The sequence below is a fragment of the Quercus robur genome, chromosome 2 (assembly GCF_932294415.1).
Source record: "Quercus robur chromosome 2, dhQueRobu3.1, whole genome shotgun sequence".
In the NCBI taxonomy this organism is placed as follows: domain Eukaryota; kingdom Viridiplantae; phylum Streptophyta; class Magnoliopsida; order Fagales; family Fagaceae; genus Quercus; species Quercus robur.
Window position 1 is genome coordinate 32,033,004 of NC_065535.1, and position 25,765 is coordinate 32,058,768.

Here is a 25,765-nt window from a genome sequence, read left to right on the forward strand (position 1 = left end):
GAGAGTAAATTGTATGGTTAACCACTGTTGAGTTTCCTTGAGTCAAGGGTTTTATATTTAAGTTGACGTGGCACTTATTTGCTGACATGGCGTTTCGGTATTGGCTAGCATAAAAGTTGTCTTTTATGCCAGCTTCAGACGTAAGTTATTCTCTTATTATATTGTAGGGGTCAGTTTTTTGCGCAAAGGCCCATGGTCCTTAATCCCGTGAGGACAGGATAGAGGAAGGAATGTTTGGGCCTAGCCTAAGATACCAATAAGGAGGACTAACCAAACACTATGGACGAGCAAGGTCCAAGCTCTCTTAAGGATCGTTGATCCTAGCCTAGCAATAGCCTTCGCTACAATTTTAGTATTTGGCTGAGAAGACAAAACCTCGGCACTCAACCGATGATAAAAGCAAATAGGGAAAGAGCCAAACGAGGGCCACAATCCAACTGAAATATGCCTAATGAACCAACAAGGATAATGCTTAGATTCGGTAATAATCACCTCCGCATTAAATGAATGCTCCCACCTACTAGATGCTTCATTTATTAATGAATGGTCAGTCTAAATAGTGCTTTTTACCTAATAATTCACTCATCCCTCTAAAAGGTGGAGCAGACACTTGCTGAGATAAGTACCTTATGATCTCCACCACACAATCCCACTATAAAAGGGAGAAAAAAACTAGTATAAATAGGCCCTTCCTCCACCTGAGAAGGGGATCCGAATATAAACACAACAATTTCCACACAGAGAGAGAGAGAGAGAGATTGTAATCCTTTATATAATCTTACACCTAGGCCAGGCCAAAGATAATAACAAAATCCAAATCACATTTGTTATAATAACAAGATCCAACTTACATTTGTTCCAATTTGTGTCTACTAGTTTCTTTTAGCTTGTTTTCTGATCTAATTCTCCCATTGTAAACCACCTTCTCATATCCTATAAATTAATTATGCAGATCATTTACCTTGTCCATGGTATTTTGACTCACACAATTATACAATACATTTTTATGACTGCGTAAAAGATAATACATTAAATGATATTTTAAAATGTTCTAAATAGGCTCACTCACTTATATACATTCTAAACAACTTAGTTTTTTTTTTTTAGAGATAGTCTTTAAACTATGTCGTTTGTTTTTAATAAAAGACATTACCCGTTAAGTTAATTGGAACCTACAATATTAAACAATCAATAATTACTAAAACCTAAGTAGAATCATTCAAAAAAAAAAAAATCTAAGATCACACATTTTGTGCCCAACTCCCTTGCATGGCATACTAAAACTAATTATTTGTTACTTTCAGTTAAACTAGTAACTTTTTTTTTTTTTTTTTTTTTTATTACTAACAACTTCCCATACGGGAGACTTGTAGCAAAAATTATGGCTAAATTTGTGTTATTACTGGATTTTTAGATTCTGCGGCCACACCAAACCAATACTGGAGTGAACAAAGTACAAAGTACAAACCACTTGGCACTCAGACAGTGATGAGTCGTTTAGCAACTCTTCCGCTTCTCCACAACAAAAGCCAGCAACCATTTCCATTTCCTCAAAACCCTTTCACCTGCACACTGCGTCGTTTCGACTGTCTCTCTCTCTCATTTTCCCCAAAATGAGTTTACGGCCTGTACCAGCTTTCGCATCGGACAGCAATGGCGATTGCACTAACCCAAAGAACCAGAGCATTTCGGAGTTGGTTTCGAAGCTCAGAACCGCGTATCGGAGTAAAGACTTTGACCGAGTCGAAGAGGTTTTGGTAGCAAGAGAAACGAAATTGAAGCGAGAATTTGAGAACGAGAAGAAACAGAACGCGTTGTTGACGGAGAAATTCCAGATGGAGAATCTGGATCGGATCTACCTGGAAGACGAGCTTGAAAATCAGAAGAAGGCATTGGAGGCGGCTCTAGAGAGAGAGAGGAAAGCGGAGGAGGCGAAGAATTCGAAGCAAGATGAGAAGATCGTGGTTGGTGTGCTTCGGAGGAGGATTTGTGAGCTCGAGTGCGAGAATGTGAAGGCTAAAGGCGAGGTTGAGCTTTGGAAGAAGAGGTTTGAAGAATTGGGGATTAGGGTTTCGAAATTAGAGGAAGATATAGCAATGCTGACGGATTTAGAGCCTCTGGTTAACAATAATGGCGGTGGCGAGGTGATTCGGGATGGTTCCGACGAAGTGAGAAGAGAGAAGAAGGATTTGAATGAGAATGGTGTTGAAAATTTTGGTCAAAATGGGGTCTTTGTGAAGATTGAGAATGATGGATTGTATTGCAATGGAAATACGAGTAGAGAAGCCAGTATGGGACTTGGTTTTGAAGAAAATGGAGATATACCAACTACTGCATGTATGAGTAAAGAAACCTTTGCAGGACTTAATTTTGATTCTCCGATCAAAGGAAATGGGGATTCTCAAACTGCAGGTATTGGAGAGTTATCGTATTTTTATGTTCACATGCACACATTGTGTTAATTTTATGTGTGCAATAAGTGCGGATTAGAGTTTAGGATTTTATGAAATTGGTGCTTTGTTTGCTCACATGTTTCATAGAGTAATGTATGTGTGGAGTAAATTTTGATGTCCATGTGCTTATTATTATAACATGTCGACTATAATGCGAGAGAGGCTAAATGACAAATGGGGTTTTAAAGAGAGAGACTTATGAAAGATGATTTCTTTGGGAATATTTTGATGGGTTGGCTTCAGTTCTAGCTGGTATGTTAGTACTGGTGCTAAATGAATATAGTAATGAGAAGAATTGCCATTTGGGTATTATAATCTCTTTTAGTTATATACTTATATGTAGAATTCACCTAATGATTAAGAATTACTATTTATGGAAGCCTTTTACTTTAGAGCTGTGCTTTGGCAGCTTGATACTGTGCAGAGTAGAAAAAAGGTTTAGGTTTCTAATTAGAGACATCAGAGCTATGATTAATTGAAATGAACACTGTAAACTATAGCCATTACGTATGTCAGAGTAGTAAAAATTAGCCTTTTGAGCATTTTATAGAAAGTGTCAGTTAGGAGGGTACTGGGATCTCTATCTCCATCTCAAGTTGGTTTCTGTTCATCAACAGTAGCACTATAGATGATTTCGTTTGTCACTAATGTAGTTAATAGATAATGGATTATCATTTTTATCATTATGTACTTGTAACTATGTTGTGAGATTTTTGGCTTGGTTTATTATGAAAAGATTCAATGTGAGATGACTTGGCTTTTATTGTGAAAGGATTCGGCTAACAGTCCAGTCATTCTAAGCATCGCTACCATCTTTTTATTTTTCTCCTTTATATTTGATTGTTATTCTTCAATCCTCAAACTTTGTCTATTAATTCTTTAAGGGGACTACTCCTTTTTTGGTATATATGTTTCCATTCTTGTTACTTGTCATAATATGGAAAGAATGTGATAAGAAAATTTTATTGGAAGGTTCAAGATTTTCAGGAGATCTGCATGAACTGTACAATTGTACTGTAGGCTATATATTAGTTGTTTTATTAAACTGGAGTTTTGTGAGTAATGAAATGCTTAATTACATGAACAAATATGGCTGCAAATGCACCAGACTTCTGCTCTGTTGTACACCACGACGATTGTGCTAATATGAAATAGGGGCCAGGCCCATTACATTCCTTCTGGTGGTCATGAAGTATACACTTCCTGTACTCTCCTTCTACATTGTGAGTTTAAAAACAATATGTGGGTTTTCAAAAGGGGGCTACAGATGATCATTTCATAAGGAAATCGGGATTGGTGCTTTCTAATGTTAGAGCATTTTGTTATATGCGTATGAAAAGATGACCAACTTCCTATTCTAGTTAATCCAATGTGAAAATAATTTTAAGTCATGATACATGGGATTTATTAATGAGACATGCTTTTGATGTGAAAGGTGTAGTCTTTGAATGGGGAGGCAGGTTGGCAGAATATTGTAACTGATGAAATTATAAGGATCTAAATAATTTTAAAAAAAGTTTGAAATTTAAATTGATATTTAAGACATTGGGCATCCAAATATCTTAGGAGCCAATTCCAATAGGTTTTTCCTAATGCATAAACCGTTCACATGCTTTAGGCTAAGGAAATTGCTCCCCCCCCCCCCCCCCCCTTTTTTTTTTCTTCTTTTTCCAGCTTCCAAAATTTTGCTGGTAAAATTTGATTGACATACCTAATATCTGCTTTATATGTTTCTTACATGCTAGCTGTTGAAAGATTTGCATCTAAAGCCAAAATTGACATCAATGATTTTTTTTGGTAGGTAAGAAAAATGGGATTATTGACATCATTGATAGTGATGAAGATTGTGCTCCGGAAGGAACTTCAAGTGGAAAAGAAATAAATTCTCAAAAATTTGCAGACAATGTGCACTCTGATCTGGCTGCTGTGGAAAATGGGACCCGAATGCTCAAACGAAAACGGGATTCATGTGTAAATGTGAGTGAAAAAATCAACAATGTTGATCAAGAAAAAGATGAAATATTTAAAGCCAGTAAACGAAAGATGGAGCCAAAACAAGAATTGATTAGTGATCCTGAGGGTTCTCCTCCCATTCATATGTCAAGAAAAGCAGTTTCTTCTGGTGGTATTGGTGTTGATAAACTTATAAGACCATCAAGGCAGGATCAGGTGTTTTTGAGACAATGTAAGGAGAATATGGGGATAGAACAAAGCCCACAAAATCTTTGGCATAATTTGGATTTGGATGGGGATAGTGATGACAGTTCTAGTTCGTCAGATTCTGATGATGATGTGAATGATTATTTGAATTTGGATCGATTTATGCCAAAAGTCCAAAGGAACAGAGATAATCAAAAGTGGGAGTTCGAAGCAAACATGCTTGAAGAATTTCGGAAAGATGAAGAACTTTGTATGGAGGCCGTTTGTGCACTTTACAGACAGCACACCTCTGTGAAAAGATCACCTTTCGGTTTTTCACTTCCCAATAACCGAGGATTTAAGAATTTTGATGTAGCCAGGTAAGACTGAGAGAGCAGTCTACTATAAATTTATGTTTATATGTAACTTCTTGTTTTCTTTTTTAATTACTTTAATTCCCTTTAATTTCCTTCCAAGCATGTTACATGCACAGTTTTGAACAGCTTTTGCAAGATGCCTCTTTCAACAAGACTAGCTTGAAAAAAAAAAAAAACAATTGACTCGTACAAACTCTTGCAAAATTCCCAAGAAACTTTTTGAAGGAGGCTGAAGTATGTTTTGCCTTTCATGTAACTTGTTAACATATTTTGATATTTTAAAAAAGTGGTTGATGTACATCTGTTTTGTACATTTCTATTTGTAACATTTATGAGGGTAAAAAAATTTCAGCATTCAGCTGTTTAATCAACTGTTGCTATTTAATTTGCTTCTGCTGTTTGTAATAGAGTTTTCCATGCATTTGGCTCCAGGGGGACTACTTTGGCAGAGTTTCTTATAGCTGGTGATCCACAAAAAAAGCTGAGGAAATCTGTTGCAGAGTTGGAGAAGCATGACCAGAAAGGTCTTTCTGACTGCAGAAGATTAGCTGTTACTCATGCTAAGCAACTATTTGAGATATACCAGAAGAAAGAGGATCCTTTCTTCTGATCTTGATAATTTAAATTTGCAACTTCTGGTTTTCAAAAGTCAATGCTGATGCATGTAGGTCTAAGTGTCCTAGTCCTAGAATACTGGGTCTTCTTGATTGTTCATATCTCACAATTTTGAATCCTTTTGTTGCTAGATGGCTGTATATAGTTTATAGACACATGCAACAGTGTCTGATACCAACTGATTCTACTAGTATAAAAAATGCAAGGAGTCCCTGCTTGTTTCCTGATATATATTTAATGTTGATGTGGACCTTGGTGTAAAGCTGCATATCAAACAAAGGGACTGCCCATTGTCCAATCTTTTGCAAAAAAGTTAATATAGAGTAATAGACTGTTTGTTACACAATCAGTCTCTCCCACCCCCCTTCTTCCCTAGCTAAATTGGGGGAGTGGGGTGGTGGGGTTCGAACACCAGTGTCTAACCGCCTCAAGAGTTTCTGATACCAACTGATTCTGCTAGTATAAAAAATGCAAGGAGTCCCTGCTTGTTTCCTGATATATATTTAATGTTGATGTGGATCTTGTTTTAAGGCTGCATAAGGACTGTCCAGTCTATTGCAGCAAAGTTAAATATAGAGTAATAGACTGTTTGTTACACAATATGTCTTGTTCCCACTTGGCTGCCTTTATAGCCCTGCATAGGTACAGTTTTCAATCTCACTCGTGCTACAACTTCTCTTTCATATTATATGCTGGTTGGTGTTTTTTCTGTGGGGTTTCACTTTTTTTTTACACCCATTTGCCCGTTTTACTTTGTCTTGTTTCTTAGCTTTTGGTGGTTGTGGAGAGGTTATTGAGTTTATGGGTTTTATTATTTATGTTGTGTTGTTTCTTTAAAATTTTAAGTTGGTTGGGGTATTCTTAATGCTTCTTTTGCTATATGTGCTTTTGGAATTTGTTATACACATTTTCTTCTTTTGCTTGTTTTTCTTGGTTAACATATGAGAAGTTATTTGGTTTTAGTTGAAACGTCAGATTTAATTATTGTGGATGTATGACAACTTATAAATTTCTATTTTGATTCGTTCCTCACAAAGTTTCAGTTTTGAATTTGATTAATCTCTATTGTCTTAACAGATCAAACTCTGGTTAATTCTAGCTAATGGTTGAATTCTTGCTTGTATAACTCAAAATTTACAAGCAATGCACAAGTTTTCCCTCTCTCTCTCTCTCTCTTTTTGAGATAAGCAATGCATAAGGTTGGGTGCTTAAATTTTGTTTTTATTGTTGTTGAAGGCAGGTTTTATTTTTATTTCATTCAAAAATCACTTCCATTATCTCAGCCCCCATTAAATTCACCTTTCTTTACTTTTAAAGTTATTTTATTTTATTGCCATTTCAAATGAATCTATTTCTGAATGTTGGTTAAATTGCACAAGTTCCTGTTTTATGCTGTGGTTGCGTGGAATGAATTATTTATTATTCAAGTTTCATATAATACACATGGTATGTGGTAATTATGAATTAATATGGATTATAATGATTGCTATTTATGGAAATGTTAGGACTGCATTGAAAAACAAAGTTCCTTTGGTGTGCTCTTGAACCTTGAACTTGTTATTCTCTGTATTGAAACAAGCAACAAGGCTGTTGTTCTAATGGTGCATAAGGATTATGTAACCATCTGTAAGGAGTTCAGAGCCTGTGGCCTTTTCTGTGTAATATTTTTTGAGCATTTAGTAAACATATGTTTTCTAACTTGAAATCTATCAACAAAACTCACAAAAGGTTTATATTTTACATTCTTAATGTCTGGGAACACCAGTCCTTGTTACTTCATTCCATCGTGGTCTGGTACAAGTATCGATCCTTTGCTTGGAGCATGAGGTGGATTATTATCTATTAATTACATTTCATATATTCCCCTTGCCAATGCCTTCCTGACTCATATACGAGTATATAGTTGTGTAGAGGATGTATCATTTTCAGCCTTGGTGGCAATGACTAACTCAACCTTTTATAGTGTAAATGAATACATGAAGTTTGAAAACCACCGTTATAATTTTCAACTTCACCTGTTCATTCCTTTTTCTAGTTGGTTGGAACGAGTCCTTTAGAAAAGTCATTGGAGAAGCTCAATGATCTTTGGAGAAAGAAGCTCTTTGAAATGATTGTGGGTTTCGAAGTTGGTGTGTTTATTGGTGCAAGCTTAGTTTTGTCAATTTTTTGTACTTCAAAGTGGATACTAATTTAATCCGATGTTAATCTTTAGAGGTTTCTCTTTATTTATTTATTATACCTTATCATTCAGTCTACAACAGTAGAAAATGTACCCTCTTCAGAGTTGAATTGGTACTTGCTTTTCAATTTAAGGGTTTTTTTTTTCCTTTTGCATATTTAATGATGTTTACATATGGTACATTCACTTAGTTTGATTGTTATATTAGGCTAATGGTGTATTTTGGTTAAGATGTTTGTCACATCTGGGATATGCATTAATTGCATTTGCACCAAAAGCTAATTGAGAAGATAAACAGAGGACCTGAAATGGAATGGCCTTGAAAATTTGTTAATTAGTTTGTTTAGGGGCTACTGTAAAGTAGAGACGAGATTAACAGTTCATTGCGGATACTTTGTAAGTATATGCTTGAAAAGATGCTAAGAGCTTTTGTACTAGTTGCGAATTGCACATGTATTATTGTTTTTTTTAATCAGAACAGGGAGGAAATGGCCTTGAAAATTTGTTAATTAGTTTGTTTAGGGGCTACTGTAAAGTAGAGACGAGATTAACAGTTCATTGCGGATACTTTGTAAGTATATGCTTGAAAAGATGCTAAGAGCTTTTGTACTAGTTGCGAATTGCACATATATTATTGTTTTTTTTAATCAGAACAGGGAGGAGAGCGTAGCTCAATTTTTCTTTAAAGTTTAAAAGCCCAAAACACTATGAGCTAAGGTTCGTCTTTTTGAAAATTGTCCCCCCCTTTTAATAATTATGATGTGTTGAACTTGTTGGAACTTGGAAGACAACAATTAATCTAGGCGGTGGGTGCATTGTTTCTGCCATGTATTATCACGTGGAGATTATTGCATTGTTTTTTGCACATTTTGATGATCGAGTCTTCTAATCAAATGATGTTTTGTATCATATAATATTTGTTGTCACTGGTAATGGGGTAATCCATCTGATGCACAAAAATTTATCTAGGGTACCACATTGCCAACTTGTACTATTTGTATTGTTTTTAGACAGCCACAGCCACAGGGCACAGGTCCACAGCTGTATTATCGTGTATGTATGTGTGTGTATATATATATATATATATATACACTTTCCCCATGTCATGTCAAACACCCACGAGGATGTACCAACGTAAGCAAAAACTGTCCAGGCTTTTAACGTCTGCTTGTTATCAGTAGTTTTTAGATAGTTTATTTGTTAAATATGAGATCAAATATAGTATAATTTTTGGTAGCTTATTTACCTTCTTTTTTCTTTTTTTTTTTTTTTTTTTTTGAGAAGAAAATAGCTATTCATAATATTAATCAGGGGCCTTAAAGTTAGCCAAGATAACAGCATCTAAATCTGGTGGAACAGACTTTATCCAGACTTGTATAGAAAAGGAAAGTCTCGCTCTCTGAGCTAAGACATGTGCGACTGCATTGCCTTGCCTATTGACATGAGATAAAGAATAGCTTTTTAACAAACTAACATAAAACAAAGTGTTTTTTAAAATATGACCAACAGCAGATTTTTCCATACCACTACCACATAGAGACTTTACTACAACCTCCGAATCACCTTTAAAACAAGATTGTTGGAAACCTATTTCAGAAACCAAGACTGCTGCTCTTCTTGCTGCCAGTAGCTCCAAAGCCACAACTGATGGTAGTTTCTTGATTTTTTCAGACAAGGCAACCATAACTTGACCTTCAGAATTTCGGATGACAACACCTTATTTACCTGATTGTGTGACAAAAAATATAAATTTTATTTATTACATGTGTGACCAAAAAAGGTAAAAGTTAACTTATATTTTAGTTTGTTAATTTTATTTTAAAAAACTATAAAAAAACAAAAAGCTTTTTACAAAACGCACTCTGGTGTAGTACATAATCTGACAATACTCTCTGTCCATTTTCTTACTTATAAAAATAAATATGAAATTTGGTTTTTTAGCTGAGTAGATATGAAACTCATGACGACAAAGATAACATGCAAATATGCGATAGTTTTTCATTTATCTGTTGGAAACATTAAAACGTGTTCAATCAAAAATTTCATCTATCCCATTTTTTGGGTTTCATTATCTACTCTATTGAGTTTTATTCCTAGCTCAACTGTATGTTTCCCAAGCCTCTATTATATTGATCAATAAAAATACTAAATATTATAATTTTCTTTTCAAGAATTACTAAATTTAATGGAAAAAAGTGGAACAAATGAGAAAATGGAACATATAAGTTTTGTGTCAACTGTACGTTACCGAAGCCTCAATTATATTGATTAATAAAAAAAATTACTAAATATTATACATATTTTTTCAAGAATTATTAAATTTATTACAAGTATGAAATATACCTAAATTTTACCATTCATGCATTTTAATTGAAGAATGTAGTTTGCCTACGCACACACTCAAACTCATTTTCAATTTCACAGCATGTTTAAGTGTTAACTTATGATTTGATTTGAATGTGTTTATGGACTCTCTCTCACATTTGTTCGTTTGAGAACAACTTATTTAACTTTTTATTAAAAATATACTTATGAATGAAAAATATTAAAAATTAAAAAGGTTGTATATAGAAGTAAAAAGAGTAGCCTATAGCATTGTATGGTAAGCTCTTGTGGGTCTTACTTTCCCCTTCCTCTGTGTGTGTGAGTTTAACTTAACTAACTTTATCCCCAAAAAAAAAAAAAAAAGAAAAAAAAAGAAAAAGAAAAAAAGAACAGAAGTTTGGCCCCTCAGGAGTCAGGAGGAATGGGTATCCTTGCCTTGGCAATACGAACAGAAACAACATCGAGTGGCCATGCAGATAGCACGTGATGCTGGACACGTGTTATTCATGCAATTCTGACCTCTATTTATTGTTTATTCATTCATTCTATCCCACCTGTTGCAGTGTGTAGTGTACTGATGAGGGAGAGGGAGGGAGTGGTCAGTGTCACAGACACAGTGTGTTTGTAAAGTGTAATAAAGCTTGGTGCAATTGTGGGACCTGATTAATGAAGTGGCACAATGAGAACCACTAGGTGAGTGTAATAAAGCTCTTGCCCATGAAGGGCCACGTGATGTGACTCTGATCACCTCCTACTTTTTGCGTGCGTTTCACTTTATGCTCACTCTACGTGGACCGCTATTTGCCTTTTCTTTTCTTCCCTCCAATATTATTGTATTGTATTTTACCCCTACTATTCTTCTCTCTCTCTCTCTCTCTCTCTCTCTCTCTCTCTCTCTCTCTCTCTCTCTCTCTCTCTCTCTCTCTCTCTCTGATTTTAACATTTTGCAAAAGATAAATAATAATAATAATAATAATAATTAATCTTTATTGTTGGGTAATTATGATATTTGCAACTTAAGATTCATTTGGGTACCATTTATTTTACTGAAAATTGAAAATATTGTAACAATTTTTTTTTAATGTGTGAATAGTGTCGTGTGACTCATTTTTAATAAAAAATTTGTTGAAAAAAAGTTTGTGGGTAACATAAATAGTGCATAGGACCCACTGAAAAGTATTGAAATGTGCTTCTCAATGGAAAAAAAATGCTAAAACGCAAATGCACTGTGTTTCAGTTGTACCCAAACAAGTACTTAACGTCATAAGATAAGATTGATAAATAATTTTTTCCATGAGAATTGAACTCACCATTCTATTCTATAAAATTAGGGTAAAAACTTTTACATACATCTTGTTGTGCATACATTTTTGAATTTTTTTTTATTTCAAAAAAGAGATTAAATTATGTAAAGATGTGGTATAAAACTCTTATTTTACCTATCCAATTTTAATATGTCACATCATTTTATCATACATTTACGAATAAACACAACTACATCGAATTAATTATAATACCTATATATAAATCAAACCAAATTATGACTTTATTGAGATGTTATTAGATGTCGTAGGATGTATTGAATTTTAAGTAAAATGATAATGTGACAATCTTTTATTATATGTGTAAAAAATAGGTTTTATACCCCATCCTTACCAAATTAAGTCTCTTAAAAAAATAGGTATTTAACAAGTTGTGTGTAATAGACACTACCTCTAAAATTATTTTGGAATAGAAGAACTCAAATACTTAGAATGCCATTCTTTCAAATTGTTGAAATTATCCGATTAGTCTATCTCTAATTAGAAAAACAAATTATCCAATTAATTATTTCTCACTATTTATCTAATTAATCTTAGAACATTATTTCCAAAGTTTATAATTACTCATCATTATTTTTTCTTCTTAGTTACGAGAATTACATAATTGTCTTTTTAATGAATGAGTAACGCTACAAAGAATGAAAAGATTGTTGTTTAAAATTATACAAAAAAAAAAAAAATAGCAATGTTATTCGCAACAATTTATTTTATTTTATTTTATTTTTATTTTTTATAATAGTTAAGTTGGTAAGTTTTCCCTAGTTCTCATTTTTTTTTTTTATAGAAATAAATACATACAAATGTAAGGGATAGATAAATGAGTTCTAATACAAAAACATATTACAAACTCTACTAAAAAACCATGATTATTAGTTTCTACTAGCTTGTAATCTCATGCATATGCATGAGTACACTTAAAAATATACAATAAGGTGCATAATATAATTCCTATATATAATTTAAATACTATTGATAGTTATTTTTATATTTCGTTAACTCTTTAAAAACTTTTGTAAGGATATTATTATGTATAAAATGTAAATTGTCCATTTTTTTTTTAATTATTGTGTATCATTTTTTTTTTTACAATTCATTTATTCTAAACTCTTTGATTTTTGTACTTAATAACTCATTTGGATGAATATTTATAATGTGGTCCCACATTTGATTCTAAAATTAAGAAATAAAACTATTTAAGAATAAATAATTTAGGATATATGGTGCAAAATTAGAAATCTAATTTGAAATTATAATTTGAATTTCTCTCAATTTCACCTATTATTCCCACATAAATTTAGATATATGGCGCAAAATTGATTATAATTTCAAATTCTATTTCAATTTTCTTTAAGCGTTACCTATTAATATATATATATATATATATAGATGACTTATAAATTTGATTTTTTTTTTAGTTATATGACTATGTTTTTTATGGTTTATTATATTGGACTTTTCGTTTACTATACTAAATTAATTAATTTGACACAAAAATTTTAAAATTTAGATTAGATGAGACACAGAGTGCAACATTAAACTCTAATTGAAATTCAATTTTTACACTAAATTAATTCACTTGACACAAAATTCTAAAATTTAGATTAAATAAGACACAATTCTAATTTAAAATTTAATTATTATTTTTTATTTATCTATTTTATATATATATAGATTACTCATTCTTTTTACCTATAATTAATAACATGTCAAATCAACTGTTATGAAGTTTTTAATTAATAGATTTTCTCTTCAACGAATTGGTTGAGATAAACTCACACGTACTAAATCGGATTAATGTCGCAATCTCCACGTATTATTTGGCCTGTAAAAGCTGACTTTAAATAATAAATACACACATTGGTCCAAAAGAACATCGACAGCATTTAAAGACAATAGTTTGAGAAACTGTTCTTTTCTGCAACCACACATTTTTATCACCAAAACCTTAACCTACTATTTTTTGCCGTGACCAAATGTGATGGAATTTCAAAATTTTTTGTTTTGTTGATGGCGATGGAATTTCACTTTCATTTAAGGTACAATGTACTGTACATTTAAATTTCACACTTCTTACCTAAAACATTATTAAGCATTGTACTTGTTATTCTTGTTTGTCTCCCCCCTTTCTAACCAATCACAGCCTCAAATTTCTTAATGCATGGAGACAACAAAGGAAGATAAGAGTTTCATTTCATTAAATATACCCTCAATAATGAGAAATTACAAGATACTATTCGCGGATTACGTTATTCGTTCATCATTCTACTAAAACACTATCATTTATTTAAAATTATTGAATCAATAATCAGTTTCAATTTAAAAAAAATTTAAGATTCAACAATTTTAAACCTATAAAAGTCTTTTAGTGAAATGATGGATCACGTTACTTATTGTGGGGTCCAATAATTTGTGGTCCTGGCCCATTTTTACATTGGGGTCCAAAGCCCGAGCCGAGGAAGGTTATAACCGAGGATAGGTAATAAAAGTACAAATAGTCTTGAGACACAGCCGATGATGATTCTGTCCTCGGCATATCCGAGGTCTCCCTAGAAGGAAGGGCAAAAACGGTATAGGAACAGTTTGGGAAAAAATCTAAAATATCTAGGTCAATAAAGAAGGGTACGCTGGAAAGTATAAACGACCAAGGACAAAGGGAAAGCTGCCCTTACTGCCATTCAATACTCTGCACCTGACAGAGCCATACTTTTCAGTTTTTACAACCATCCCCAACCACTCTGGGTATGGGCTGATGGGACAAGTATCAGTTCTGGAAAATCGAACCCACACGTGGACGTTGGACAAGGGATACAGGTTAGTATAAAAGGAAAAGTAAGCAATCCGGGGAAAAGGGGCTAGAAAAAATGGCAAAAAACCAGAGCCTCCCAGCCCGCCTCCAAGAGAAAGACTTCTAGGGCGAGCACGATTTAATTATGTATGAACACCATGAAAAAACCACCGTCTGATGACCAAGGCCTAGCCTTTCAAACCCACACTTTATAAATGATATTGTTTGGACCTTTTTACGTGCAAACCTAACATTATTATGGGTCGTTACAAATTGTGTCCTTACACTTATAATATCGAAACCACAACAAAATTCACAACTTTATTATAGTTTGTCCACATAATAGGTTGTAACTTGTGAGTGGTAAAAAGTTGTAGATCTATATGAATCTAACACTCATAACTTGCCATGTTTGTACCAAAAATTATGAATTTTATTTTGAACTAGCATTTTTGATACACTATAAATATAAATAAAAAAAAAAGGAAAAAAATCTTATCAAAAGTGACTTGTTTTAGGGGCTACTCTTATGCCACGTTTGGGAGATTCGTAATGAGAAACACGCTAAAAAAGAAACGTATATAAATTTGTCAACCCCCATAAAAAACACCAAGATATTTAAGAAATTTAAAAGTACTCAAAATTCAAAATTGTGAAGTGAGAGTGAGTTTTAGAGAGAGAGAGAGAGAGAGAGAGAGAGAGAAGAAAGATATTTATTACTAGTATTTTCCATTATCATCTTCATCAAGCTAGGGCTTTTGCTCTCGAGTGAATTTCCGATTTTGCCCCTACTCGACCTTCATACTTAAACCCGAATTGAAAGAGCTAGGCGGTGAAGCGCTTTCGTTTCGTTTGGGTTCAAATTCGAATAGCTGGTAAGCTCTGCTTTCTTTGGAGTATTTTATTTATTTATGACTATATATTAATATAAAATAGTTTATAGTTTCTGTTTGGCTCCTGATAAAATGAAGGAAAGTTTGGTTTCTGAGGTGAAAACAAATGGGGTGTTAAAAATGGCGTTAATTCCGAAATTTTAGAATGCCCATTTGCTTAATTTTCTTAGCAAACAATTATAAAAATGAGAATTTTTTAAAATTGTATTGGTTATATCTTTTCTTATCTAATAATATCAAAATTATGATTCCAGGGAAAAAAAAAAAATTTTTTGTCCAATTTTCTCACCCAATCTGTTATTTGATTGGCTAGCTAAATTGGTTTGCTAGTTTCATGTTTCATCCTGATTTTTTTTTGTTTTTTTTTTTTTTTTGTGTGTGGATAATTTGAGTTATGTGAAACTGTGAATGAGATGGTAGTTTATAGTTTTTTTATATGTTGTTTTTAGCATATGGCATTGTTTTAATTTGTTAAATTTTGTTTTATTATGGTGTTGAACTTCTTCTTTTTCTTTTTAATTTTGGTAGCTGGATAATACTAGCAGTTGCTCTCAGGAGAAAATGAGAAGAAAAAAAAACTGAATAGTTTATCTGGGGTTTGACTGAACAAATCCCATTTTATTGTGCAAGCCAAAATTTGACTGGATGAGGTTAGTTTGGATGCCATGGACCAAGGATTGGGTGACGAAGTGACTCCTTTAGGTGCGGAAGAGGGTGTTCGCTTCCAACGCAAGGAGAGCGAGTATTCTCTGAAACCTGAAAGCTGTGACATGTTGGGACCCCGGGAAATGTTTATACCTGTAGAGGGTGACTATTCCCAGGACCCAGCTGAGGAATTTGCAGCTCAAGAGGGTAAGATTCTATATAGGAGCATGGACAATGTGAATGGATCTGAACAACCCCATGCTAGTTCTGGTGTTTTGGATGATGCCGGTGTCATGGTTGAAGAGTTGAGAGTGACCAATTACAATGGCTCGAACTTAGCTATTGTTGGTACATCAAACTATCGAGAAAGAATGCAGGGTAAGCAGAGCCAATGGCAGCATCTTTATAAGCTTGCGGGTGGATTGGGAAGTGGGAGTTCATGTGGTGACACTATGTACAGGGATAATAGTCAGACACTGTCGAGTTTCTGGGAGGATATGGATTGCACGCCACTCGCAGAGTTATCTGCTCAAAAACCTTGTGCTGATGATCATAATGATATGATGGAGCAGTTGAAAAGTGCTGAAAAAAAAGGGGCTTCAGGGATTAATCATGGGGGCATTCGGACAAAGATTTTATCTAAATCAGGGTTCTCTGAGTTTTTTGTTAAACAGACGTTGAAGGGTAAAGGGATCATATGTAAAGGACCACCTCGTGATGGCTTTCCTGCTGAGTCCAAAGACCAGAATAATTTGAAGGTTGCCAGTAGTACTGTGGCGGCTTCTGATATATCACCATCTCTGGCTCCCAAAACTGTGATGCCTTCTACTGATGTTATTGCTGCATTGCCTTCTCCTGATGGTATTTCTGGGCCCCGAACTGGTGGTTCTGATCATGGCGGAGTTAGTTTGAGACAATGGCTGAAAGTTGGGCATCAAAAAGCAAGTAAATTTGAGCGTTTGTATATATTTAGACAGATTGTGAATGTGGTCGATTATTATCACTCTCAAGGAACTGCCTTGAAGGACTTACGGCCCTCTTGTTTTAGGTTATTGCCATCAAATAAGGTTAAGTTTGTTGGTTCACCTGTCCGTAGAGAAATGTTAGAGAGTGCTATGGATCAAAATACTCTTCAGTCAGATAGTTTCCTTGTAAGAAAAAGGCCTATGAAGCAGATAATGCTCCCGCCTGCTGCTTTATATGCAAAGAAACTAAAGTTCAGCGAGAATAAAAACTTTATTGGGCAGTGGCATCAATACCCTTCAATACCTGGCTACAAATGTGAAACTGCATATGATAGCAATGCCAATATTACTTGTCCTCGGGATTCTTGTACTGAATATAATGAAGATAACCTAACTACACAATGTGAAACTCAGAGCAAGTCTAGCAGTAGCAGCCCTTTTACATCTAGTATAGCTCAGCAGCAGTTGGCTTCTCTTGGTGACCAGTTGGAAGAGAAATGGTATACAAGTCCGGAGGAGCCCAGTGAGGGAGGCTGCACAATCTCTTCAAATATCTACTGTCTGGGTGTTGTTCTTTTTGAGGTGAGATGCTGCTTCTTCATTTACTAGTTGACATTTCCATCTCAGCTTTTATATTATTGCTACTCATAAACTACAGCTATGCATGTTTGTATTATTGGTGTTGGAACACAGTGACCACGAGAGAAATATAAAGAGTGCAAACATTTGTCCATTTATACAGTGTCATTTCTGGAATGCATAATTAGAGAAATTTATAACTAGCTGTTACTCTGAACTTATTAGTATGGACAGGAGATGACTTCTGTTGCGTTTGCATGTTTGTTCAATCTGTCTAGGTCAACTATGTTCGTTAGTTGTCTTGATTCTAAACTATGAATGAATGGATGTATAATGTCAAGTTCCTTTGGCTGTACTTCGGTTTGTGTGTTGCAAACATGTTGACCCATGATTTGAGGTGCTGCTGAGTTTGAAAATATTTTTTGATTTATTAGCATTTATTTGGATATAAGAAGGAAAACTGAAACTTCCCAGTTCTTAAGTGCTTGTGATTCTGCTGTCGGTATTTCATTTCAAAGGAAATTTGCATATTACCCACATAGCACTTTCTTAGCCAATTTTTTTCTTGAGTGTACAACTGAAAAATGTTGAATACCTTTATTATAAGGACTTATGTTTGATCTGGTCTCTGATTTTGCCAAGGATTTAAGCCATGAAATAAGAGGCCCTTATCCCAGAGGAGAAGCTACTCTGGGAATTCAAAGTTTCACTGCACCTCTTGATCTGATGGCATAAAGGTTTAAATCACACTTTTGTATGGTTGTATAAATCAGTCCTATTTTTTTTGTCATTTGCTCTCTGGGGGCTTGCTGACCCACATTATATTTGGCCTTACACTGTCCTTTGTCACCCTCCAGTTGACCCTCGTTGGTTTGTTTATTCATCCCTGTTTCATGTGACTCAGGCATCAGATGATGATTTTTATAAAAAAGTTCTCCTTTGGTTCTATAGGCTCCATTTGTTTCATTGTAAAATGTTTACCAAGCTAAAATATTTTTAGCTGAAAACATTTTTAGGGAAAATATTTTCTTTTCCCGTGTTTGATTGCGTTTCTAAAAATGCTCTAGAAATCATTTTCTATGTTTCAATGGGTTCATGAATTTTGGGTCTATTTGAAGCATTGTTGCTGGTCATCACTGTTCACAAGCTCAAAAGTAGAGAGCCACCTTCTTCTTCCTTGGTCATCACTGTTCACAAGCTTCATTACCAACCAAAAAAAAAAGCCCACCACACCCCAAGCAGCCGCCTCAACACGCGGTTGGCATCAAGGGTGGGTGGAGCATTGAAGAGAAAACCTAAAATGTGAAGGAAGAAGATAGCCACCAAGGAATGGTGGTGATGATGGATCGCGATGAATGGAGCTCTAGGTAGAGGTCTGCTAAGGAGTTATGAGAGAGAGAGAGAGAGAGAGAGGTGTGATCCCAATGAGAACAAAGGAAGGGCCATCGGCAAGGACCACTGGTGGCATGAGAGGGTGAGCCATGGTGGGGAGAGAGAGTTGGGGGGGGGGGGGTGTCTGTGTGTGTGACAATTTTGAAAACGTTTTACAATATTTTTGGGTGTAAAATGTTTTACAAAAGTTATAACTATGCTTTTCAGTCAACATAAAACATTTTCAGGGTTGACCAAGGTTTTTGAATTCTGTTCCGGAGACCGTTTCGGATTTGACTACTAGAATGGAATATTTTGGTACTAATATGTACCGGTGTACCGTTTCGAGATTACTTCTCTCTCTCTCTCTCTCTCTCTCTCTATATATATATATATATATAATTTAAAGTTTACTAAATATAAAACACTTAAAAAAACATACAAAACGAGAGTGGGTATAAGTTTAATATGAGTTGCTTTAATTTTTATATTCATTTGAAACAGAAAAGGAAAATCCTTACTAGTAGATTCATTTACAGTCTATGTAAACAGCAAACAAGAAAGACAATTTACAAATAATTTTGAATTTCAATCTCAACAAATCAAAACAGGCTTGTTAATGAAACCTGACATTTAAAAATAAATAAACTTCTTCGTAGATAACAGCAATACACACGGACACAATAAAGTTTTTTTTAAAAAAAGTGCTTAACCACCAAACCCACAACCAAATTTATATAATTAACACACATGGATACAGATCTATCTGAGATAAATAAAATAAATAACAAAGAATGAAAGAACTGAAAATAAGATTGAGCTTTGAGGTGGAGTTGGTGTTGCTGTCCCTTCTTCAATTCTTCGACAGATTCCAGCCAATTTCAAGCCTTTGACATAGAGACCGTGAGAGAGAGAGAGAGACAGTGAGAAGTGATAAAGAAATTGAGAGTGTGGAGAGATAGCAAGAGAGAAGCTGGATTTTGAGTGCTGAGAGCCACCAAAGAGAGTGAAATTGAGGATCTTGTAAGTGAAAGGGAAGGTAGGAAAAAATACTAAAGTGTGCATGTTTTTAAAGCCAAAAAAAAAAAAAAAAAGGCCAACATCTTTGAATCTTGGTCCAGAACACTCATTTCAGCTGGAATGCTGAAAGTTTTGCCTGGAATGCCAGTTCAGTCCGGAATTTGGGATGATATGGAGCAAGGGGGTCACCTGTATGAAGAATTCCAGAAATTTCTGGCCGGAACGGAATGACATTTAAAACATTGCCCGAAAATGCTGAAAATGTTTTCAAACATTTTACAACAAAACAAATGAAGCCTAAACTGCAAATGCATTTATCATGTATAGCCACTCATTTATGTCAACTGTGAAATTTATGCCCACACAAAACCAGCATTCTTAGAAGAGAAAATTACCCAGACATAAAGGTTATGATTTTTTTTTTATATATCAGACTTGCCAACAAATGAAATAGCTGGTGGCATTTCTCTTAAGAATACTGACTGAGTTTAGAATCTGGAAGCATTATTTAGTCAATTCTGGTCAGTTAGACCTATGAGTAATGTTTATGATTATCATTACTGTTTACTTGCTAGTCGTTGGCTCATATTGAAGTCATTGGATGACCAATTTGTATTTTAATGGATTAATTTGGGTTGTCTTTCAGTTACTTGGTCGTTTTGACTCAGAAAAAACGCATGCTGCAGCCATGTCAGATCTGTGTTATAGAATTCTTCCGCCAGAGTTTTTATCAGAAAATACCAAGGAAGCTGGATTCTGTCTTTGGCTACTTCATCCTAAACCTTCTTCCCGCCCAACAACCAGGTAAGACTGAACTCTTTGTTGCTAGAGTCTAGTAAATTTTGTTAGCATGAGATATTGAGCATTTGACATCATGTCATGTCAAAGTGACTTTCCCCTTTTTCTTAATGATGAAAAGTGCACTGACTATTTATCTGATTGAGATACAATCAAATACTGGTGACATAAGTGGGTTGTAGTCTTGTGGGATTGAGTGCCCAATATATTAAAAAATTGTTTCAAGCCAATGAGTTCTAGCATAACAGCACCTCCTCCTCCCCCAAAAGAAAGGGGTGGAGGGTAAGGTCATGGGTTCAAAACCCACCAGGTGCTCATGTGAATTTACCAATAAAAATTTGTTTCAAATCCTTTAAATTTTGAACCTCAGCTTGGTTCTATATCCATACTCTGATGTAATGTTCTGGATTAATAATTTGTCTAACAGGGAAATTCTACAATCTGAAATGACTAATGGAGCAAAGGAGGTTTCTGCAGAAGAATTATCATCATCCATGGATCAAGATGATGCTGAATCGGATTTACTATTGCATTTCCTGGCTTTGTTGGACGAGCACAAGCAGAAGGATGCTTCCAAGTTAGTAAAAGAAATTAGGTGCTTAGAAAAAGATATCGAAGAGGTTGAGAGGAGGCACAATATAAAAAACCCATTGTCTCATGTGTGCTTGCACAATGACTCCCTCAGTAGAAAGGAGAATAAGTTCCTTCACAAAGAACCATCAAGTTTGGAGGTGCTTTCTCAATCATCCCCTGTATCCAATACAAATGACTTGGGGTTGATGAGGAATATCAGTCATCTTGAAAGTGTTTATTTCTCCATGAGATCCAAAGTTCAGCTCTCTGAAAGTGATGCCACAGCACGTGCAGATAAGGATTTGTTGAGAAAGCGTGAGAACTGGTATTTGGCCCAAAAGGATGAAGAAAAACAGATTTCTATTGATCCCTTAGGAGACTTCTTTGATGGTTTGTGCAAATATGCTCGTTATAGTAAGTTTGAAGTGCGTGGGATACTAAGAAACGGGGATTTCAATAGTTCTGCAAATGTAATTTGCTCTCTCAGTTTTGACCGGGATGAAGACTACTTTGCTGCTGCTGGAGTGTCCAAGAAAATAAAGATATTTGAATTTAATGCACTCTTTAATGAGTCTGTCGATATTCATTATCCAGTAATTGAGATATCAAATAAATCAAGGCTCAGTTGCGTTTGCTGGAACAACTATATCAGGAACTATCTGGCTTCAACTGATTATGATGGTGTAGTGAAGGTGAGTATATTTTGCTCGTAAGAGAGTGTGAACTGATAAAGAATACTTGGGCCAGAATGTCAATGGGCCAATTCATGTGGAGCATGTTCTTTTATCTTGGTTTTTCGCTGGATAATTAATGATTTATCTCACAGATGCCCCCTCCCCTCCCTCCTCCTCCTCCTCCTCTATAGGGTTAAAGTAGATTCTGAGTTAATAGGATAGGTAGATGTTAACTGGTTTTATTATATTGTGAATGTGATCATCCATATCCTTTTGTTAGAGCAAAATATCATTTTCATTGTCAGTATTTGTGCTAGATCTACATGTCCTCCATAAATTGAACTAAGCTAGTTCCTTTCCTTTATGTCCATGTTCTGGTTTCCTCTGTTAATTCAGACATGAGCAATTGTCTCATGCCTTGAGCCTCCCATATAGGAGAACTCCAGTGCATTATTGTAGGCTTGAATGAAATTTCTAAGACTGCAATACTTATAAAAAAAAAAAAAAAAAAAATAAAAAAAAAAAAAAAAAGAAAAAAGAAATTTCTAAGACTGCAATAATGAAACTGATTTTAGACTTCAAGATTTCAGCAAAGTAGAAGCATTCCAATTTAATTATCATACTCCCAATTTATAATATGAAACATGTGCACACTGCCATTGTATTATTTCTTTTTAACCTCCACACATAGTTTAGAGACATTATCTTTAAGGAAGAACGGACTATATTTAAAGTTACAGGCGATGATGTCTATGATCATATATATTTAAAGTTTTGGCCTCAAAGGAAAGGGGAATGGGAGATTCGAACTAGTGACCTCTGCTTCATGAGGCATGTTTTCAAGCCGATTGTGCTACCCCTTGGGGTCTTAAAATGCATATGTTTGTTGGGTCATGCTAGCAAGTGGATGCATACTACAAGTGTTTTTTGATGTATAATCTAGACTAATTACTAAGTCTTTTAGTTTCCTAATAATATTAACTTTATGATTACTTGATCCTTGGTATCACAAGACAATTTCGAACACTGGAGGTTCTTATTTGATTCTCTATTACATTGCATCTTAACCTGTGGTTATGCCTTGTTTTTTATAATTACTAATTTTTTCCGCATTGCTCTCAACTTGATTTGCTTGGATGGATTTCCAGTTATGGGATGCAAGTACTGGTCAAATGTTTTCTCAATTCACGGAGCATTCAAAGAGGGCTTGGTCTGTTGACTTTTCTCAAGCATGTCCAACAAAGTTGGCTAGTGGAAGTGATGATTACTCGGTGAAACTGTGGAGCATTACTGAGGTACTCTCTCTCCTTTTTCTCACCTCATCCAACACAAACTAGTACTTCAAGAAAATTGGTACTTAGTAAAATTAGTGTTACAATTGAAATGGATTGCTTTTTGGTCTTTATTTATTTTTTAATCTCTACGATCTTAAGTCAATAAGCTCTAGCTCAACTGGCACCTCCTCCCCTTATAAGTTCTAAGGGGAGGGTGAGTTCATGGGTTTAAGACCCATTGGTTGGGTAGCTTACCTATATTTTTTTTATTAAAAAAAAAAAAATCCAATGATTTTAAAGAAGGTATAAGAAGAAATGGGATAATATTTAATTTTTAAGCTTAAATACATTATTAGTTCCTAAAGTTTAGCCCATGAGGGGTTTTAGCCCTTGAAATTTAAAGTGACTGCTTTTAGTCCCTTAGATGATTTGGCCAAACTAAAAATGACACGTCATCACTCCATTAGACATATCAAGGACTAAAAGCGATTACTTTAAGTTTGTTAGGGACTGATTGTTTTAAACTTTAAGGACTAAAATCGCTCAAGGACTAAAATTTAGGGACCTTCAGTGTAATTTGACCTAATTTTTATATTTTGTTTTGGGTACAAGAACTTTCAGATTGATTCATCATATATGCCAAATCATTGATGATTTCCAAGAGTATATTTTCCCTTAGAGAGATTTGTCCTATTCACAAAAAGTTTCTTTATGGTACTCCTTGAAAATAGTGAACAACAAATGCAATATTGTTATTTGAACTCTTTTATAGAAATGATCAAGTAGGATGGCCAGAACTTTCCTGGCAAGATGTGCAGATAGACATATTGATTGTGACAATCTTACTTTAGTCTTGTAGCTCAATTGGTTGGCATCCCTTGTGTGTTCATGACATCCAAGATTCAAATCCCCCCTCCTTTGTTGTTACTAACAAATTAAAAAAAGAAAAAAAAGAAAAAGATAATGCTGCATTTTGGCACATGTTCTTTCTAGCTCTGGCTACCACTTAAAATTTTTTTAAAGTCTTATGCAATAGAACTTCTTGTGCAGAGAAACTGCTTAGATACGATCAGGACCATTGCAAATGTCTGCTGTGTTCAGTTTTCTCCTCATTCCTCACATTTGCTGGCCTTTGGGTGTTCTGATTATAGAACTTATTGCTATGATCTTCGGAATACTAGAACCCCCTGGTGTGTATTGGCTGGCCATGACAAAGCTGTTAGCTATGCGAAATTCTTGGACTCTGAAACACTTGTTTCTGCATCCACCGACAATACATTAAAGCTTTGGGATCTCAAAAAAAGCAGTCCTAGTGGCCTGTCCACTCATGCTTGCAACATCTTAACCCTTAGTGGGCATACTAACGAGAAGGTTGGTTTACTTATGCTAGAACCTATTTCCTTTTCTTTTTTTAATTCTAACATTTGGCATAGATCTTGCTTCATTTAAGAATCTGACTTCTTGCCCCCTTTTCTGGTTGGTTCAACATCGCACCACTTGCGTCCTCAGAATTTTGTGGGTTTATCTACTGCTAATGGTTACATAGCATGTGGTTCAGAAACAAATGAGGTATGCATTAATTGCCTATGTCACACTGAGTTCATGGTTAAATAAATTAAGAAGGGTTTTCCTTCTTTGTTTCCTTCTTTTAAATTCAAGGAAGTTCAGTACTTAATATTAAAGCGGTCTCATTCTTCTCAGGTTTATGCTTATCATAGATCTCTATATATGCCTATTACTTCCCATAAGTTTGGCTCCATTGATCCTATCTCTGGGAAAGAGACTGATGATGATAACGGGCAGTTTGTTTCAAGTGTTTGCTGGAGAGGGAAATCAGACATGGTGGTTGCTGCCAGTTCAAGTGGGTGTATAAAAGTGTTGCAGTTGGTTTGAGGAAAATTGAACTGTTTGAGACCAAGGATTTGTAGTCTTCTATGGCTTTTTTGCGGCTCATGTGACCCCAAGGTTTTCTGGGGGATTGTTCATAGCAGAAACCATAATTTTGCACAGACAAATACTGAGAATCCGAAGAATTCTTCAGCTCAAGTTGATCATGTGACGGGCATAACTGGTTGAAAATACTGGTTGTGCAACATTTCAGCCCTAAAACATCTTTGAAGAGAAGCCAGTCAGATTGTGACAACTGATTCCAGGTCTCCAAAGTGGAAGATTGAGATGCAAGAATGATAAATTAAAACGCTTAAAACCAACTATCATTTCGCCATTGATAGAAGAGGCCTGAGCTACTGCTTTAAGATTTAAAATGATTGATTGAGATAGACATGAATTCCGAACTAGTGGATTCAAGATAAAAAGTAGGATTTTGGGAACAGCTGTGTCAGTTGAAACAAATATATCTATTTTTGCACTTGCTCCTCAGAACAATGCAGATTTGTTTTGCAGTCCTGAACTCCTTGTATAAGTTTTCGGTGAAGGACTAGCCTTTGTTAACTGACTAGTTTGTTCAAAGACAGCGCAGAAGCATTGTTCATACTGACAAGAAATTCGTTATTGAGTTGTAATTAAGAAATTATTGTCCAAAGTAGGAATCTGCTATTGTATATTTTCTAAAATTTGATGTATATGGTTATTTTTTTATAAAAGATCTGACAAGATATCCTGTCTCATGAGTTTTTCTTTTTTCCCAATCTTTGTGGAATATCACAATTTTATAGACTTAAAAGTGCCTTATTTTGTTTTAAAAGAAGGTTGTCAAAGTGCTTCATGATTTTTTATTTTTAAGCTGATTAATTTTAAACAAAGCCATTGATAATTTTC

At 34.7% G+C, this 25,765-nt stretch overlaps 2 protein-coding genes across 2 annotated transcripts; both read left to right on the top strand.

Annotated features, from left to right (window-relative positions):
• The first annotated feature begins 1,418 nt into the window (after positions 1 to 1,418).
• Positions 1,419 to 5,813, top strand: LOC126713358 (uncharacterized). Its single transcript, XM_050413105.1, has 3 exons — positions 1,419 to 2,412; positions 4,255 to 4,972; positions 5,402 to 5,813. The coding sequence occupies exons 1-3, from the start codon at positions 1,614 to 1,616 to the stop codon at positions 5,577 to 5,579; spliced, it is 1,695 nt and encodes a 564-aa protein (XP_050269062.1). The 5' UTR covers positions 1,419 to 1,613; the 3' UTR covers positions 5,580 to 5,813.
• A 9,018-nt stretch (positions 5,814 to 14,831) lies between these two features.
• On the top strand, positions 14,832 to 25,635 carry LOC126713359 (protein SPA1-RELATED 2). Its single transcript, XM_050413106.1, has 8 exons — positions 14,832 to 15,070; positions 15,617 to 17,280; positions 20,315 to 20,472; positions 20,894 to 21,731; positions 22,862 to 23,008; positions 24,038 to 24,358; positions 24,497 to 24,556; positions 24,689 to 25,635. The coding sequence occupies exons 2-8, from the start codon at positions 15,754 to 15,756 to the stop codon at positions 24,878 to 24,880; spliced, it is 3,243 nt and encodes a 1,080-aa protein (XP_050269063.1). The 5' UTR covers positions 14,832 to 15,070; positions 15,617 to 15,753; the 3' UTR covers positions 24,881 to 25,635.
• Positions 25,636 to 25,765: the final 130 nt, after the last annotated feature.

Excerpts from the sequence above, each read along its gene's own strand:
- LOC126713358 (XM_050413105.1), top strand. The coding sequence starts at position 1,614 with ATGAGTTTACGGCCTGTACCAGCTTTCGCATCGGACAGCAATGGCGAT. Across the intron at positions 2,413-4,254 it reads TGGGGATTCTCAAACTGCAG|GTAAGAAAAATGGGATTATT; the intron begins GTATTGGAGAGT and ends TTTTTTTGGTAG. Across the intron at positions 4,973-5,401 it reads AAGAATTTTGATGTAGCCAG|GGGGACTACTTTGGCAGAGT; the intron begins GTAAGACTGAGA and ends ATTTGGCTCCAG.
- LOC126713359 (XM_050413106.1), top strand. The coding sequence starts at position 15,754 with ATGGACCAAGGATTGGGTGACGAAGTGACTCCTTTAGGTGCGGAAGAG. Across the intron at positions 21,732-22,861 it reads ATTATGATGGTGTAGTGAAG|TTATGGGATGCAAGTACTGG; the intron begins GTGAGTATATTT and ends ATGGATTTCCAG. Across the intron at positions 24,359-24,496 it reads GTGGGCATACTAACGAGAAG|AATTTTGTGGGTTTATCTAC; the intron begins GTTGGTTTACTT and ends TTGCGTCCTCAG.